Genomic DNA, 19,744 nt, shown 5'->3' on the forward strand with positions numbered 1-19,744 from the left:
GTGTGTTTGTGTGTGTGTGTGGAGCAAAGCCTTCAACTATCGACATAGAAAACCCGGGGAAGGTATAATTATTCTGTATGGGTTTTTATTTTCATAATGTATTCATTACTTTAACTATTCATTATTTAGGGTCTAATGTTTTACAAAATAGTTAAAACAAATACAGTCCAAGGTGACAACTTCAAGTGCCTTGTTTTGACTGACCAACAATCTAAATCCCAAAGAGATTCTGTTTACTATCAGAAAATACATTTAGAAACTGAAGAATTGAGTAGGAAAATGCATGTTTCTGTAAATTTTACAGCAAATTATTAATCAAGAATCAAAATGGAAGATCAGTTGATCAATTGACCAACTTTTGAGCCTCATCGTAGAGTGTCTGGGAGACTACAGGCATAATGATATGGGGGTCAGTTTGGGCCCAACAAAAACTCTTTCCCCTGGCAGGGGGTTAACAGGTTTATTCAAAAAATTCAAGCAGTTCCACTTCTATGAATATCCTACAAACCACGACACCTGTCTCTGTGACGTCAATTCAGCACGCCGGAAAATAATTATCTGTGAGCAGAGAACACGCCTTCAAAATAAAAGAAAAAAAACAAAACACAACAGAGGCCTTTTTGATTTGTTGACGGTTTTATTTTATTTTTTCTCAGAAAAAGGGAAAAAAAGAATTTATGTTCTCTCACTTTGCGCAATGTAAGTATACATTTGTACAAGTAGAAGTATATGGAGACAGAAAAAGTATTTATAAAACATCATCATCAATTTTTATTTATCTATTTATTTATTTTTACTTGATAACTCATCGAGCCAACAGTGACAAGATATACATACAAAAATGATTTGTGCCATGGTTACATATACAAAGTTTTTTGGGAGATCAAGAGAATTTTTTTTTTTTTAAATGAAAAAAAAAAATACACAAACTCAAACTCATCATAAGTTACTCAAAAGTATCATTGCTCCATAAGAATTTGGCAAACACAGAATTAGTTAGTGATCTTAAATCCTCTTGTCCTCACATGGTGCATGTTGATGTAATTCTTGATAAAAAGACAAATTCAAAAAACAAATCCAAAACTTGGTTTGGAGTCTGTCCATCTGTTATTGTGGATGCGAATTTTTTTTCCAATGACAAAATTGAATATTTGATAGTACAGTTGTGATGAAAGATTAAAAAAACCATGATGCCCTCCGATGATGACGATGCTGATGACGGTGATCAGGAAGAGCCTTTATTTTGAAACTCCGCTGCCGGATGTGCCTCGCTGGCTGTTGGGCTGTTCTGGCTTCCGACTGGTTCCCGTCGACGACTTTCTCTGAGTGGGAGCCGCAGCAGTCACCAACAAAACCCAGGAAGATTCATTTTAAGTGGAAAACACACTGGTCTCGTGTGTCAGTCAAACTTTACACCGGTCGGGTTGAACTTTTTGAATCCGAAGAAAGGAAATTCCCGCTCTGTCAAATCGACGCCATGGACCCCGCGAGTCAAGGTAACGCTGGCTGTTAGCTTAGCGCGTGTAGCCTAGCTTAGTGTTTTCAAATGCGCGAACAGCTGCGATCCTTGAATCTGCCTTTCTACCAGACTGCCGCTCCATGGTTTTGTCCATCGCGGTGACTTGTGTTCTGCTTGACGGTGATGATAAGTCACATTTCACTGTGCGGTCGTGAGCACAGGACGGGCCCGCTGGTAAATGACAGCAGCAGCGAGAGGAGAGGAGAGGAGAGGATCGTGTTACTAATGTTAGCAACTTCCCAACATGCTTTCATTTCATGTGACGGTGATTCCAGCTGAGCGAGTGTCAGACCGTCACCACCTTCCTGTCAATTACCAACAATCTGATTTTAGGTTCTCGTGAACAAAAGTAAGAATCATATTAGCAAGTGTTCAGCGGTTTGTTTTGGTGGCGTGCCCTCGCATCGCAATTCACCTGAAGGCACATTTGTAAATCCAGTCAATCTTAATCACATGATTATATCTTGACTGCTGATGTCAGTCGTGTTGCTGACACGCTAGCATGCTGCTTTGTCACTGTTTCCGCTAACTGCGTTGCAAGAGCTTCGATTCCAATAAGCATCATATCATGTCTGACCTCGTGTACCTTGTTTTTGTCAAATCGACTGTCGTTTGTTTTGAGATATTTTGAAACAGGCACTTTAATGAAAACAATAAGCTGAGAGAAAAGGAGCTGCTGGACTAGTTGTGGGTACATTGCTTTAGATCTTTCATCTCAACATGTGTTGTTGTATATTATTCTGCTCTGAGGACACACGGTGATCGTGATGTAGAGAATTTGAAGAAAATATGAACATGTTCATATAGCAGAATAAAATCGTGTTGATCCGATACTTCCAACTGTGACAATCCTGTTGTATTTGTATTGCGCAAAATCACGACATTCATATCTCGAGGCACTTTAGATTGTAGACTTTAAGAATGGACATAGACTGTGGAGAGAGAAACCCAACAGTTCCCACAATGAACAAGCACTTTGCGACAGTGGAGAGAAAAATTCCCTTTTACAGGAGGAAAAGAAACCTACACCAGAACCAGACTCAGTGTGGGCGATCAGCAGAGAGCGAGAGAGACCAGGAACAGTTGTTTGACTGTTGTGTTTCAGCAGAATACTGTCATACAGCTGTCACGTTCATTAATGTGCATTAATCCACCATTGTCTAATACAACCAGAGATATCAGTCCAAACAGTGGCACTTTATCACTTTACCGACTAACAGTAGTCGGCCGCATTTCTATCACCTCACAATATGCATCATCATATTGTCCAGATCTATTTGAGACACAATCACGAGAGTCGAGACGCAATACAACAACACAGACTGCAGCCTCCAAAATGACAGTGTGCATCAGCACTTCTCCAAAACAACTACCCAAAAATCAGACATTATAAACTTCACAAAGGCAGAACTATTTTACAAGATCACGTTAGTTTTAGCTGAGATGTCTCCAGAGCATCACGGCAGCAGAGGGCCGGATCCTGTAGTCTGTAATTCTGAGCGGCCACGATAGATATGTCATGTTGTATCAGGCTTTCTGTGCTTGGGTTGTATGAAGTGATTAAGTTTGCCTCCGTCTGTCTGTCAAGAAGTTTGACAAACTGGAGCGAACTAGGGCAAGTCTGTCTCAAATACGTTCTGCTGCTGCTGTTGTTTCTTAAACGATGCTGTTAAACCTGGTGAGAGGATCTTTGGCTGAGCCATGGGACTTGTCCTGTCTCATTCATTATCACATGACACCGCTGTCGGTATTTGTTAAAGTATAAACTTCATCCTACAATAATAATAATATTAGCAGGTGTTTTTCTGGGTCCACGCTGTTGTTTGTGGTGTAAATCATTTTGTTTTCCTGTGCTTGAGCATGAAAATGGACCAGAATGCAATGCAACCGCCACCTCGGGTTTTTAGGTTAGGGGTGTGGCCGCTGTAGCATGCACGCCTCCGTGTTGGCAGACTGGTTAGACGACTGGCTAAGATGTCAGATGATACAACATGTAATTCGTTTTCAGGAGGCATTCTGGGAAGTGTAGGAAACCAACTAAATAATATCTGAGACCAAAGTTTTTGGTTATTTCTGTTTCCTTTTTTTGAGCCCCGTTGTCTGCTGTTATTTTTGTGGGCCGGTCTGACTCATTCTCGACTGAATCAATATACCTTGAGGGTGGAGGCGTCCTATCTATTGGCAGCCTGAATACGGATGTTATTGCTGAGACACAAACAGACTGTGTCACCGGCGCTGCCTGCAGATGATCATAATCCTGGTCTTTTGCGAACGCATTTATTTTTCTCCTGCTGCTGACTGTTGTGTCTTTTGCTGTCTGGGAATTGTGTTGAACCCACTGTTGCGTTCAGATCTTCTCCGATGCTTGAAATGCTGAGATTTTCATATAAAATGGTTTGAAGGAAAGTGGATTAATTCTGCTCCACATTGCCCGTTAGCTGGCGTGGAAGATGATGTGTTTGTGAGGCGTGAGTTTCGCTTTCATAATAATTTGCATTATGAATAAAGAGTAACTGCATCAGGTCTAATTCTACCTTTCAGGCAGTGGCTTTTCTTTTCTTCTTCTGTTGTCCTTTATGCCAGCGCTGACTGTTCCAAGCTCCTGTAACTGCCAAAAGTATGCTGGTGTCCTCACGCGAATGACGCAAGATGTGGTCATTGTTGTAGAAATGATGACAGTGGTAAATTTTCATGTTGTGAAACATCTCTGGATAAATTGGAATTTACAAAAAATGTATCTATCTGTGTTTTTGTTTGATTTTTTAAAAATACCTTCATCCTCTTTGTATTCAACATTTCTGGTCTAGTTTATGCCAGTGTTCCCGAAAGTTGTGATTATTCACAGGGAACTATATCAGTATCCGCCCCCAAAATCCATATAGGTTGGAGTGTAGTTAGTATCAATAAAGTTTCATCAATTTCCATCCCTGGATCGTAGGCAGGGGAATTGCACTCTGGGAGTTACTCTCCGCTCCGCTAATTGTTGCTTCTTCTTCCTGTCGGGTGTCTCCTGCTCGCCTCACTCGCCTTTTCTTGGCCTCGGCATCTGTCTGTGTCACTGAAATAGATTCTGAGAGTGATCATCAGAGTAAACGACTCTCTCTCTGCTTTTAACGCTTCAACTGATCTACGGTAAATGTGTGTTCCTTTATCCTTCTGTTCCATTTCACTCTGCCACTAATATCCCCTATTCTCCACCCCGCACTCCTCCCCTTCCCCTACCTCTCTCTCTCTCCCTCTCTGCCGTCATCCCAGACATCAACCTGAACTCTCCTAACAAGGGCCTCGTCGTGGATCACTCAGACAGCCTGTCCGACGTGCCGGTCGAGGGAGCGGTGGGAAACTCGGCGGTGGGGAACCCTCTACCGCCTGGCCTGACGGAGGAAGAGGCTGAAGAGCTCCATATTGAGCTCACCAAGGTAAGAACCAGGTGTCCCAGAATCACCAGGTGTTAACATTTAAGGCCACATCAATACGAATATGTTTTCTACGCCTACACTTGTATTTCAGCTCTGTATCAGTTATAATCCCCGTCCATACCAACACACCTTAAAACGCGTATCACATGACCTTCCATTTACACGAGGCTACTCTGATGAGCGATAGAGGGGGTCTGTGCATTTCTTTGGGGAACATAAACATCTTCCCACTTTAGGGAATCTTGTAAAGAAAAGAGCGAACGTTTTACAAGAGTGCAAGGTGTGAAGAGGAAACTCCAGACTGAACTATTTCTCGTGGGTCTGTTGTGTGTCAGGTGGAGGAGGAGATCAACACTCTGCGTCAGGTGTTGTCGGCCAAAGAGAGACACGCCGCGGAGCTGAAGAGGAAGCTTGGCCTCAGCCCGCTCAATGAACTCAAGCAGAACATCAGCAAGGGCTGGCAAGATGTCCAGACCTCCAACGCGTATGTATTCATCACACGCTTATGATGATATGTTGTTCATGGAGAGATTTTTTTTTCCCCCTTGTCCTTCAGTGGTCAAAAGAGTTTAAATATTCACCACCAACAAGGTTTGGTTTTGAACATTTCCTCACACAGAGAGCAGATATCATGCAGTTTCTGGCTTAGATTGTTTCTCACTGTCTCTTTCAATTGATGTTCCCTTTTTGAAAAGCTGGAACTTTATCAAATTGGTATTTACTAGTACGCTAAACAAACATTTGGTCCTTGGTTACTTGAGTTGGCTGGTGAAGCAGCGCTCATGACTCTGTGTAGACCGACAACAGCTCTTTGTTGAATGAACAGTGAGCCGTGACAGTTTGCACATGTTGCTTCGGTTAAGAATCAGTAAGTAGAAGAAATGCTTCCTATGAAGTCCCATTAAAGATAATACATTCATGTGAATGAAGTCTTGACAAATAACGGCTCTGTGGTTTGTAGTATTGTGATGGTGGATTTGTAACTCTGAAAATCTATCAAGGCAGCAGCCATTTTATAGAATTAGATATAAAGTACAAAGTATTTATAGGAATGTTCCCTGGCAAGTATCCGATTGACCAACACAGTGTTTCTGGATGATGTAGAATTAGTGCTTGCGTGTGAAAATGGCTGTAGCCACTGGAGTGAAATGAAAACTTCTCAAAGCTGTATTTGAAAAATGCTTAAAATCTAAGTGTTGTTTTATTTTGGTGACAATGTTGAGGTGTTCTAGTTTTACCTGTTAGTGGAGCTGAAATTTTTTTTTAGAAGACAAATAGAAAAAATAACAACGGAAACATATTTTGTCTGGTTGAACCGAGGCTAACTTCTAAGTAGAGGCATTCAGATATAAGAATATTATTTGCTAACTCTTGGCACAGGGAACACCTGATGTTCCTCAAAGTGTGACTTTGGTGAATGTGCACATGAATCCAGTTTGCATTTTGCCCCTAACCAATGAGAGAAATAGGAAAAAGTGTTTTCTGATGACAAACACACAATTATTTTCCCTATTCAGACCACAGTTGTAATGTGATAGAAGATTATCTAACCGTTCTCCGCTGAGTCAACCTGCTCCGAGTCGTGTGGAACCTCTGAAGTGTAACACCCTCGTGTCTCTGTTTCTAGCTATGTGAGAACCTCTGAGAAACTGGGCGAGTGGAATGACAGAGTTACCCGTTCAGATCTGTGAGTCCTCGCACTGTTTGCTGCTCGCCGCCGATGTCCGGGCCTCTGCAGTGTTTGCTGTCTCACGATCTCTGACTCTGGTCTCGCCTTCTAACCATATTTGAGATCACTAAACATTTCAACAGGCTGTGTTTAACTTTGTGTCTGGCAAGAGGATGTTAATCTGCAGCGCGTTTTATTCATTTTTGCCCACGTTGAATGAGCTGCAGTAAAGGAACGCATTAGATATGTGTGCCTTAATCTGAAGATCCATTTGGAGAAGGTTAAGTTTTCCTTCCCCGATGTGGTTGATCTTCATAATGCAGAACTTGAGTGAAACCAAAATTATCTCAGTTTAACAGTGATTGCCATCACTGTAGTAATGTATAAGGTACATTTTGTTAGATGAAAGGTTTCTTAGTTTGTCAGAAAGTGTCTTTGACCCTGTTGAGCTTTTTCTGTTCCGCGGGAGCTACTGGGATTTATTCTGGATCAGAACTTAAGTGGGATTTGATCTGCGTCTCAGTACTAACCACTGCTGCCTGAGTTACATATCTAACATACATTACTGACTCACCTGAATCTGTTTGTCCACTGTGGTCTGCAACTCACCTTTTACGTTTTTAATTTGAAAACACATCACTGTTGCTACGTTTATGTCTGCCGTCCACACAACCTCCTAGTTTTGGGAGGTTAGGCCTAAAATGGAGAATTTTGGATATGCTGCTGGCCCCGTATTAGTTTGTAAACTCCAGAGCTGCATTGTAGTATGGAGACGTTTGGAAACTCTAACGTAGTCACCCACATTCGCTTTCTGATTGGTTCTTATCACTTAAGACTCGTTAAACACACTCACAGTTCCACATTGTCATCGGTCCGAGAAAAGAAACTCCTGCTCTTACTTAGTAGAAGGTAGTATTTCCTGTAACGAAGCAACCAGCTAAAGAGTAGAAAATCTGCTTCCTGTTTACACCAACACACATGATCAGTGTACATGAATAGTCACAAAACGCTGCTTTAAAACGACAATATAGTAGTAGCATGGACGAAGTCTGACAAGGGTCAGTTCGGCCAATATGTATCATCCATCTGTTCTTTACTTCCTCTCCCTTAGGTCAGTTGTCTTCTCTTCTTCCATTTTCTGCTTCCTTTCTGAATCAATCTTTTATTACCAGTAGTCAAGCTGCAAATGAAAACTTTGTTAAGATTTTTGCATTAAAAAAGGGATTTATATCTGAGGTTAAGCAGTAGAACTTAAATGTAAGGCTTTATTGTGTTATAATCTGACACCCAATGGTTACTTGGCTCATCTCACTCCATTAAGCCACATTGTTAATGTTTGCACATTACGTAAAGTTTCCTAGCTGAGTGGTGACTGATGGATCTGGCCAGTAAGAGAGGCAGTGACTTGCACACATTGGTAATTAGCCATGTTTGAGGGCAGATTATGAAACAATGGGCTGTTGAGACATGTAAAACCCTCCTGCTCACCTATGCCAATGATACGTTGCAGAATAAACTTAACGTGCAGATGTTGGTTGAAAACTGAACTGAACCACCATTTTGTTGAGGATTGTAGATATAGAGAGTGCAACTCATGGTGCGAGCCATAGGTTTGTTTGATCATGTGATCATATTAGTGGAAAGCTTTGGGTGTGATTATGCAAATTTGTAGGTCACAACTGAGGCAGTTTAAACTCGACCATCGGTCCATTTTAACATGGTTTTGTTATGCAGTTGGAAGAATTTACAAGAAGCTATGGATATAAAAACCTGACTCAGGGAGTTTTCTGCCTGTTTCCACCAGACGTTGCTGCTGTGAGGTCTGAAGCTGATGGAATTTTCCATGTGGCTTCTCTGAAATGAACTGGATTGGCAAGCTCACTCAGAGAGTTTAGGCTAACCTGACAGGGTGACGCCACTGAAGCTGTCCTTGACTTTTACACACACACACACACACGCACGTCTTCACCAACAGCAGCAGGTGCACTGGTTAGTAGTATTTTTTTTACATGCATGACAGATATAGACATACGTACATGCTCACACATTTCTCACACTATCAGTCCTAGTTTCCACCCATGCGTTCACCCACACAGCCAGAATAATTGTAGGTAATTTCGCACATCCACTAGCGTGTGTCACGATTTTGTTTCCGAATCAAAAAGTTGAATTCGACGCCACACTTGGCCGCATCCTGCACACATCTGGCAGGAAAAGCAATAAACTCAAACACAGGTTTACCAGTTACCTGCATGTTCACTGCCGGTGGCGGAAATATCAGATAACTTAACTATTTGACATGAAGAGTGTGTACACACTGCAGTTAAATGAAAAGTCACTAGATGAAAAGAGGAAGTCTTCGGAGGCAGTGCTGAAAAAAGTAGAAAATTAAAAAATAGACTCGTGGATTTTGAGAATAAACATAAAAGTATAGAAGCAAGCACGAACATTATTCTTGGTTTAGATGTACATACACACAGACACAATGCCAGGCACAATACAGGAAGTTGTGTGCTGCTTGTATCTCACACACACACACACACACATACACACAAACACACACGGGTGACCTGATCGTGCCTGGCGACCAGACGGGCGGCTCAGACTTGCTGCAGGAACAAGTGGGAGGAGAGGAAAGGAATGTGAGAGCGAGATGGATGGAGGGAGGGAGGGAGGGAGGGAGGTAGGAAGGGGAAGCGAAGTAGACGGTATTTCGCTTAGTCACATGACACGTGATATCCAAAGACATAAATGGGTTATGAATTATGAATACATCGGATGCACATTTACTCTGAGTGGGACAATTGAGTCAATCACAGCTATTGAACACAATTTTTTGTTCTGTTTAGTTTGCTCTATTAGTATGACAGTGAAAATCAAACCGCATTTCTTTTTGCCAAAGTATATGAGAAATTTCACCAAACAGTTTAGTTCCCTCAGAATGTGACAAATTTTACTGGATCTTTCTCGGACGAAGCCACTACAGAGTTGGAGACGAAGAAAAGCAACGACACACAAACTTCCAAATGTAAACGAGATAAAAACCCTGTTTCTGCTCAAATGGTTGTGTATTTCTGCTGTGGAACAAACACAACAGTCAGACAGTGAAGTGCTGTACAGACACACGGTGTACTGTGACTGAGCGTGTGTGTTATTGTAGTCACTGTGTTGTACAGTAAAGCAGCTTTGTGCTGATAGAAATCAGGCTACAGAGACCGGCCTTGTCTGGAGCAGAGACGTCTAGAAAGGGGAGCCATCTCCTGTGTCTTTAGCACTTGGAAAATCAATGAATGCAACGCTAATGGACCTGCTATCTGAGAGGTCGTCTGTTATTTTCAATATTTCACATCTGAAGTGCCAAGCAGGAATCGATGTGGGTTTTTTGTCCATCACTTCTTTCGTTCTTGATACCTACAATGAAGCATCAAAAAACAAATATACATATTTTTACTACACAAATATCTTACCACGGTGGACGCTGATTATGGAGCAATTTTGATAGTAATGAGCTGATCTGGGTTAATTTGTTGTTTCAAACTTTTTATTTTAACGCCAACCAACATGTGTCTGGAATTCTCTCAACTGCCACATGTCTGAGAGTTGAACTTTAACATTCTGTTATGTGACGGAGTAACTCTTCAGTTTGATATCTTCTTATAAGAATAGAAGCCGTATTTTGTCTGGTAAAAAAAAAATATTTGGCCGGTGGATTTTTTCCAGCCATCTTCAGCTGGTGGTTCAAAAAGTAAATTTTGGACCTCGTCTGTCATGAACAGATCAGGTGTGTTTTGGCCTCCACCAGAGGAAAGTTACTTCTTTGTTGTTGTGTTGTGTCATGGGTCCTTATCGGCTCGACCATTGTTTCACAGAGCAGTCAACACAGACACACTTCCTCTGTTTTCCTAGACACAGTACAGGCAGCATGGTGTGTGTTAAAACTTGCGTTGTTGCTAATCGTGCTGTTTGATGTATTAACCTGGTGTTTGAGAGTTCAAATCTACTCCTGTAGAGTTGAACAGTATTATATCTCACTGATGTAGAAACACCATTAGCTAAACACTTACATTCCTGCAGGGTAATCCATACCTGTTATCAGCTACATGCTGCTGTTGAGATAGTTACTATCCATTTCCTATAAAATAAACAAAGTTAGTCAGAAAAAGCAGGTCTTACTTAAAATGTAGCTTTACATTTGACATAATGTAAAAGTGATTTTAATCCCTATCTCATCATTGCTATCATAATATTATATACGTGGCCACTCGGCTGCGTTTCCTTCAGTGCATTACAGTAAAAGTAATCAAATGTTGCTCTGGCCATAAAACCTTATTGTTTAATATGTGACACTAAATGGCCATACATTATTTTGGCTGGTAAAAAAAATATGTTTGGCCGGTGGATTTTTTGTCATCTTGGCCGGTGGTGTAAACTGTTGTTTCATCCTTCAGACTTGTTTGTTTTTCTTACACACTTTCTAAAAAACAGTGTGTGATCCCCTCCCTTCCATAGCAGCCTTCGTCAGCTGTGCACAGTGGAGAACAGTTTTGTTTGATTAGGCAACCATGTGCTCTATGATTTTACATTCTGTTGTTTTTCTGTTGTCAAAACCCTTTGAAATCCGACTGCATGCTCAATCTGTAGGAAGTGTTACTCGAGTGATCTCTACTGTACTGTATTGTGAGTGTGTGTTTCTCCCCTGTGTCATGATCCTGCTGTTGTGTCTTCAGATATCTGTCTGCCTCAGCCACTTTGGATGACATTACCCAGTCTGAAGCGTGAGTTGACCCCTTTCTCTTTTGTGTTCTTGTTTTTTTTTGTAGATGAGATAAGGTTTCTTTCACTGTGCTTTTGGGGAGTTGTTCTCTTGTTTGTTCTTTTTTCACTGTCCAGGCTTTTACCCTCGTTTTCTTCTGTTTTCCTTTTGCAGCCGTAATGTGAGGATCTTGTTTTTAGTTGTGCTACGGGCATAATTCAAAAAAGATTATTGTCCTTCATGTTTTGTAACATCTAAACATGATTTTAAAGACAAGTTAACTTAATGCTTTGGCTTTAAAGAGAAGAAAATAAGTGACAGCTGACAGATGCATTACAAACTAAAATGGCACATATCGCCGCCAAGGCCCAACAGTCTACTTAAATTCAATCAAGCTGCACAAAATTGCACACACACTCATTGATATCGGTCTCTTAAATATGCCTGATGTTTTCCATCAAGATCAGTGAATTATACCCTGGGAGCCAATTAAAATGTCAAAACGCTCTGTCGCAATATTAAAGAAAGTAATTAAAAGAATTCCTTGATCTGTATCAAAATGTAATGGGTTTTTTTCTTTTTTCAACAGTTTGTCATTTTCACTGATTAGTTGTAATTTTACATTCAAAATCAAAGTGGAAAGCAGCTATTTGATAGTGTTTGTCTGCCACCAATGCAGGACGAGGAAATTGTTATTCTACTAATAAAAGAAACAAAACAAAAACAGGAAAAACATTATGAATTTTTTTTAAAGGAAGGAAGAAACAATCTATGGTTCATATATAGATTAATAGTCTAGATCAGCAATAAAGTGTATAGTCATGTTTTTGGACAGAGCTCATCTGGGCCACACCAGCTTATCTCAGCCTCTGTGAACCATCTGCTGCTCAGACTCTGCGCGTGCGTGCGTGCGTGCGTGCGTGCGTGCATGCGTCCGTGCGTCCGTTGTGACCACACCCGCTGTCTGGGTGAATCCACGTTGACATTAACATAGCAACTTTACAGTCGTCCGCTGTCCTGGGAAAAAAAATGGTTTAACATTTCAGGAAATATGTTATCGCTGTGCATTAAGTATGAACGTGGACTTGGGGAGGTAGTTAGCCTAGCTTAGCATAAAGACTTGTGAGACTTGTTTGTTCAGCAGTTGTAGTTGTTGTTACTTGCAGTGAGTGTTGAGAAAAGTGTTAAGAGACACAGTCAAAGGGAGATTTCAGAAAAAGAGGCTATATATTGATTAGTAATATAATCATTTAAAAACATGGTGATAGTTGTTTCTACTGTGATACTAAACGATCAGTTTGGTACCCCCCCCCCCCCCCCCCCCATCATGCTTTTCTCTTCCATCTCACTGAGATAAACACCATTAACCATCCGAAGCCTTCGGCTGCAGTGGGACCTGCTGAATCATATCTGACATTAATACTGAGATTTTCTTCTGTGCCTCTTCACTCAGGGGTGTTTCAGAAGAGAAACGTTCTTAGACACAGTACATTTTAATATCATCATCATCCTGAATCATATTACTGTTGGTTTGTAAAATAATGTTTCATCAAACAAATGGTGGCACATTTAAAAAGAAAACTGGATGTTGAAGGATATATATATTTGGCACACCAGCATTTTAGAACCTACTTCCTGTGATCTATATATCTGTAATATGTGGATGTACTTCTGTGTGAATACTAATCTCTGGGTTGGTGAATATTGTGCTGATTTGACTGTGTGATGATGGAGCAGTAACTCAAATCACTGTTAGTTTTGTCTTTGTGTTTGCTGTGGTCGGATGGTTTGTTCTAATGTACCACTCTGTCTTCTTTATTCTCCTGTACCTCCCCCTCCCCATCCATCTACTTTGTTTTTCTTCATTCTTTCACTCCATCCATTTTCATTAATCCTCCTCCCTTCCTCTGTCTCCCTGCCCCCCCGTCCTGTCCTTTTCCTCCAATATTTTCCCCTGTTGTCCCACATCTTTTCATTCCTCTCCAACCGTCTGTCCTCCCCTCTTCCTTTTTCCATTGTTCTCTTTCCATTCTCCTGCTCCCACCTCTTTCCCTCTCCCTCCCTCCCCTTCTTTCGCTCTTCTCTCTACAGATACAAGAAGACTCAGGAGACTCTTTCCCAGGCGGGACAGAAAACTAGTGCAGCTCTCACCACAGTGAGCACGGCCATCACCAGGAGGCTGGGTGACATGAGGTACGTTGAGGCAGAGCCAAAATGGCCGACACTCTGGCTAGGCTTCAAGAATTAATCAGCAAGTGGACAGTGTTCAAAGATAATAATCCCCAACTGGGATATCGATGCAGATCTAAATTAAAACTGGCACAACTCACCCTTTGGTGACGCATTAAACAACTGGAGGTAGAATCTCTGCTACATTCAGGCATTTGTAGAATCCCATCAATGTGTTCACTGAGGTAAACATCATGTCCACCTTTTTCAGAAACCTGGGTAGAAACCAGATTTCTCATCAGTCTGCCACATCCACAGTTACACAAAAGATTTGATGATAAATGATACATCCATTACCCATATCACTTGTCCCTTGAGGGTCACTGGAGACAAATTCCCAACAAAAATTGTAAATATTAACTATTAATTTGAAGAAAAAAACTCCACATAGACACCATTAATGCAGGTAATATCATTTATTGCATGCTGCTCTACCTTAGGGAGAGGATGGTTTACAAACAGGATACTAATTCGCTTGCACTGTGAACTTCCTAATTTTAACTTTAAATCCAGCGGAACAGCTGGTTGCTTCAATACTGTCCACTGCTCATTTCTTCTGTAGCCGCTTCTCATACCCAATCTGTCTCCTAACCTTAACTAGTGAAGTAGAGAAACTGTAGAAGAGACTTTAACAACCCCAATGTTACAGTTACATATTTATTTAACATCCTTTAAGTCCGAAAAGTCATTTTCCTAAACTCTTGGAGTGGTTCAACATGATTAAATTTGTTTTCCATCAATACAAAGTAAATCTATGAATTGGTTCTCCTTTAGAAACATACATCTTTCAAAGGTGTCAGTAAAATGAAGGTCCTGTGGTTCAGGATGAGTTCAAAGTAAAGCACCTGAAGCCAGTTACTCCAAAATTCAGTTCACTTAGTGTTGGAACAATTGAACCAACCCTGTCATGTAGACTAGAGCACTTCACAAGTCCAAAAAGTTCCATGGAGATAAAATTTATAAAGACACAAACCGAAAGGAAAGTTCCCACTTCTTATCCTGTTTTCTTTTTCTAAAGCCCAGTAGTGATGATGCTGTATGTGAGCAGACATATTGACACATGGACCCACAGTAATGGAACAGGACCATAACCAACAGCATTAGACTCAATATAATTTGGACGTGGTTTAACTAGGAACAGTTTGGACCCGTGAAGACCTCATGTAGATAATTTCTTAACCTGAAATCACACTCAATGTGTTGCATGTTGATGTTGCTTTAATGACCTCAGAAAAGATCAGAGCAGCAAGCTTCTAATGGTCACTAACTTAAATTGACAAAGCAACATTTCCATTGGGTGCGATTGTGGTTTAAGAGATGAAACATTTACTGTCGATGTAGATCAACAAATTAACTCAGTGAAAATGCCTGAACCACTAACCTCATCTCTGACGTTGTCGTGTTGACTCACACACTCGTCTCTAATTATCTTCATGTTTCCATTAAGACACATTAATATTAGCTCTTCATGCAAGTGTGTGTGTGTGTGTGTGTGTGTGTGTGTGTGTGTGTGTGTGTGTGTGTGTGTGTGTGTGTGTGTGTGTGTGTGTGTGTGTGTGTGTGTGTGTGTGTGTGTGTGTGTGTGTGTGTGTGTGTGTGTGTGTGTGTGTGTGTGTGTGTGTGTGTGTGTGTGTGTGTGTGTGTGTGTGTGTGCGTGCGTGCGTGCGTGCGTGCGTGCGTGCGTGCGTGCGTGCGTGCGTGCGTGCGTGCGTGCGTGCGTGCGTGCGTGCGTGCGTGCGTGCGAGCGAGCGAGCGAGCGAGCGAGAGAGAGAGAGAGAGAGAGAGAGAAAAGGTTTGTGGACGTGTGTGTGTAACTGTTTGTTGGCTTCTCATATAATCAACTAAAATGACATTTCAGCAGGTTTGCCCTGGTTTCCTCTTCATGTCCATCCCTGCACATCACATGGTTTTAATTCTTGTCCCTGTTTTGCTCGCTGATAGATTTGTAGTTGTGCTTGTGATGTTAAATCCTGTGTATCAAAAGAAAAGCATTACACGTGCCCATAATCGCACATGCGAGCGATTAGCAATCTTTTCACTTTATTCAGACAAAATTTAGATCATGAGTGGGAGTTTTTTTTGTTTGAAAGAAACGCTGTATAGACCTGGGATGACTTGATTTACCTAAATAAGGAGAGAAATTCAGCTTTTCCTAAAACTGTCAAACAAACACCAATATCGATTTGTCTAGAAAGGCTCATATCGTCCCACCGCTGTATCGGTCAGACTCAAAAGCAAATGTTGTTGTTTCATATAACAGTGAAACACCGTCTCACTAGTGTGAAGATATGAAAACACAAATCCGGCTGCGTAACAGCGAACACATCCCTGCTCGGTGGTCTGAATCTAAATCTCATGCTTCCCTCTTTGTTCCTGATTTCGCTGCTGAAAACGCTGCTGTGTCTCCTGGGCTGTCGTCCTAATCGCCTGTTGTGGTTTGATTTTTTTGTTTGTTTATTTGTTTGTTTATTCTAATGCTGCTGCGCTTGGCTCACACTCTCTCTCCTCTTTGTTTTCAATTGCTGGCTTGGTTTCACCTGCAGAGCTCTACCTTTCTCTAATTCCTTTAGGTAAGACTAACCGTCCTGTCACAGTCATGTGACACAGGAACATAAACATCAGTGACTCGTGGAGGTTAAGCTCTGCCATTTTTGCTATTGATAGTTTAGATTCTGCTTATTTCCCAAATATCCATTTACTTTTTGTGTTTTTGGAAAGAAAACCTGTCGACCCTCTGTTTTATTCTCCCAGCACATAAATGTTTAGTTTCTTCTTTAACCCTCAAAAAGCAATGTAACGTAAGCACATGTACAACAAAACATTAAGTAACATACAATCGATTGATTGATTGAGGCAACTTGAATGACAACGAACCTCAACCAGCGTCGATTTATGACAAATATTGTCTGCTCACACTAAGTTAATTTCATGTTGTTGACTTCACAGTGCAGCAGAAAGAAAGAGGAGGTTCCATTTGATCATATGATGTATAACACTTGATACTGACTGAAAGAATAGGCTCAGAATTTTTTGTAAAAATATAAAACTATGTCCAGGTGTTTCTTCATCTATGTGGGTTTGTGAGGGTTAAAGAAAATACCCTCTTCCTTTGTTTTTAAGATTGTGGCAACAAATTATATTACTGTTTAAGAGTTGAAAAAAAAACTTCAGTCATGATTTAGTTTAACTTGACTTATATACGTGTGTGCGTGCTCGTGTGTGTGTGTGCGTCACTGCTTGCTTTATAACACTTGCACTTTTCTGTCTCCTCTTTAACGCTTACAAAGTAGCAACTATTCCATTCGCCACTCGATAAGTATGCCCGCCATGAGGTAAAGTAACACACTGACCTGCTCATTACACACTTCTGCTTCAGTTTAATACACACACACATACACACACACTGTACCTTTACCTGCTGATGATTTTATGTTGTTGATGAATATATGTCTGCACTGTGAGATCTTTTCATGAATGCTGAATTAAGGTTTAATAAATAGTGAGTGGATGAAATATGTTGTCATTTTCGTGTGTGTGTGTAAGTGTTTTTGAATTGTGTGTAACTTTGTGTCTCTGCTCTGTAGGAACTCTGCAACCTTCAAGTCATTTGAAGATAAGATGGGGAACCTGAAGGTGAGCAGACACGGCCGGTTTGTTTTCAACAGTAGGAATGTATTGATCACAAGTTTATCAGATATTTTCCTCCAGTCAGGTCAGATATTCATTTTTATTATTGATAAATTCAACAATTATTTTCTTATTGATTGACCAATTTAGTCCATAAAGTGTCAGAAGGTGAGAATTAAAGCTTGAACATTATTTTTCCTTGTTTCCATCTACGTGAAAACAAATCACAAATAACTGAGACGAGGATTTCAACTTTAGTCCAAGTGTTTTTATCTTGACTGTGAAGATCAACAGGAAACAGAAGCTGTAATGACTCTGTGTAATGATGCTTTCAATCAATAACACTCTCCCTCCTCTGCAGTATAAGGTTGTCGGCCCCAAGGGGAACGGGGAGGCCGTCGGCTCCCCCACTGACACCACCCCCACTCAGGAGAACCCGCCTTTCTGAACACACTCCGCCTCCAAATCCTCCTCGCTGCCACCTTCCTTCACGACCTGAGACTGTACCGTTATCACCTCACACCACAGTCAGCCCTGACCTTTGACCCTCCACCTCACCGGTTCACCTCCACCACCAAGTTCTGTAAACGCTGTGAGGCGGATGTGAAGTACTCGTGAGACGACCTTTCCCCCGCCGGTCCCACCGTCGCAGGTCCTACGGCCTCCACTACTCTGCTTCGCTGTGGAACAGAATGTTTTGTCGATCTCTAAACCTGAATGATTTACAGACTCTGCCTTTTGTCACATCGCCACTTCCTCCATAGTTAGATCTTCACTACTTTGTTTGTCCAAATAAGTCGAAAGCTAAAGCTCCTGCACTCCTCAGATGCCTTTTTTTAAAAACAGGTTGTTGTAATGTCAGTAAATCACGTGGCTAAAGAAAAGGCAAAAAAAACAAAAAGCGATGGAGAAGCGATTAAATGTCAAGTTCTTAAACTTAACTTTACAACTTGTGTTGTGAGTCCACTGGGATCATTTGATCAAGTGCAAATTAATAGACTGTATCACAATTGTGTGTAAACTGGCCTTGGCGAAGCATCAGATATTTACCCTGCCAGTGTATCTTTTTTTCTTTTCTATTTAGGAACCAGGAAATCTGCAGACGGAGGGGGGAGGAGGGTTTTGTGGGCATAAGCAAGACACTTTATTTGCTACTTAATCCTACAGTTTCTGTCGCCTTTGTTTCTGACTAACTATCATCTCCTTATATCATGCGTTCACTCTGTGAGCACCTGCTGGTGTCTCCACATTACCCCCCACCTTTGACCCAACGTGTCTCCACTTTGCTTCACAGCTCTGCTGTTGCCAGTGGTGTGAACGCAGGCGACACTTGCAGGTTAGAGGTCAGTGGAATTACTGGGGGTGGGCGTGGGGGGGGCAGCAACCATCTTAGACCTACTACTGCTACATGCATGTGCATATCTCATCTCAGTTGTACCATAGCTACCATACAAAGACGACCGAGGTCTCGTGTAACATCCCTATAAACCCCCCAGGATTTAAAAACAGGAAGAAGAAAAAAACTTAAACCATTTTGTATTATAAACTATTTTACACTGCTTTGCATAATGTTTTTACATAACTTTTATCAATATGTATAAATATATATGAATAAATCTATTGTCACCGATGCTGCCGAATGGTAGTCATCAGGTTGGGAGGTTTGAAAAGAAAAAGCAGGGGGCTGAACAAACTTCAAAAATGTCTCAGTTTCACAGACTTGAGTTACAATCTGTCTGGAGTTTTTCCTGCTTTTAAGTCTAAAAAAAAGAAAGAAAAAAGCTTCCGTGTTTGTGAAACTGACTCATTAATGAGCTGCTGCAGTTTGTACCCGTCTGGGCACAGGACCGATCCGACCGGGGCGAGAAGGAACATTTGACTGGTGTCATTTGACTGACTGGAGGTGCGTTTGATTTCAGATGTGGCGTGTCGACGAGTCAAACTAAACCCGACCACTTCTCAAGGATTATAGGTGTTTTCAAAACTGTCTCTTTCCTCTCTCCCTGGTGGTTCGACTGCTGTTCCCTTTCCTGCTGTTGACACAGAACTCGACTTGAGACGACGCTTAGCTGTGCGCACTAACTACCTGGTGAATGTCGACGCTTTTCTATCGGCCTTACTCACTTTAAATGGTTCCCCTGTTATCATACTTTAGCTTGTGGGGGGGGGGGGGGAGATACTTTTTGTTTTGTTCTAGTTTTTCTAGTTGTACAGACTGGTTCGATTGAAGGAAGGGGAGTTAGCATGAAGACATTTGGAGTCCCCACGGGCCACAAAATGTGTCATAAAAAAAAAACTTGCTGCCATAGCAGAAGCTTTGCATACAACCCCTCAATGCACACATGCACTCCTGTTAACACACTAAATGCTACTAAATGTCCTGATGGTGCGTGCCACACACACACACACACACACACACACTCTGCAACACATCATTGTTCACCTGCACCGCCTCCCCACACTCACACACACTGATACGACAGCAGCTCTCACAGACGACGTCATGGCCTCAGGCGGTGACGGTAAAA

General features: G+C 41.5%; 1 protein-coding gene across 13 annotated transcripts in view; it reads left to right on the forward strand.

The window, feature by feature from the left end:
• The first annotated feature begins 1,265 nt into the window (after positions 1-1,265).
• tpd52l2b (tpd52 like 2b) overlaps positions 1,266-19,744 on the forward strand; it is a 19,703-nt gene continuing 1,224 nt past the window's right edge. Inside the window, exons 1-10 of one of the 13 annotated variants that reach the window (XM_035643856.2) lie at positions 1,266-1,496; positions 4,775-4,938; positions 5,274-5,422; positions 6,566-6,625; positions 11,335-11,382; positions 13,452-13,553; positions 16,133-16,159; positions 16,877-16,921; positions 17,174-17,222; positions 17,578-19,744. The exon at positions 17,578-19,744 is cut by the window's right edge and continues 1,224 nt beyond it. In XM_035643856.2, the coding sequence (XP_035499749.2) occupies positions 1,478-1,496; positions 4,775-4,938; positions 5,274-5,422; positions 6,566-6,625; positions 11,335-11,382; positions 13,452-13,553; positions 16,133-16,159; positions 16,877-16,921; positions 17,174-17,222; positions 17,578-17,664 (750 nt within the window). In that variant the 5' untranslated portion in view covers positions 1,266-1,477 and the 3' untranslated portion in view covers positions 17,665-19,744. The remainder of the gene's footprint in view (positions 1,497-4,774; positions 4,939-5,273; positions 5,423-6,565; positions 6,626-11,334; positions 11,383-13,451; positions 13,554-16,132; positions 16,160-16,876; positions 16,922-17,173; positions 17,223-17,577) is intronic. The other 12 variants (XM_035643857.2, XM_035643858.2, XM_035643859.2 and 9 more) reach the window with 12 other exon arrangements.

This window comes from Scophthalmus maximus, chromosome 3 (assembly GCF_022379125.1).
Source record: "Scophthalmus maximus strain ysfricsl-2021 chromosome 3, ASM2237912v1, whole genome shotgun sequence".
NCBI classification, from domain to species: Eukaryota; Metazoa; Chordata; class Actinopteri; order Pleuronectiformes; family Scophthalmidae; genus Scophthalmus; species Scophthalmus maximus.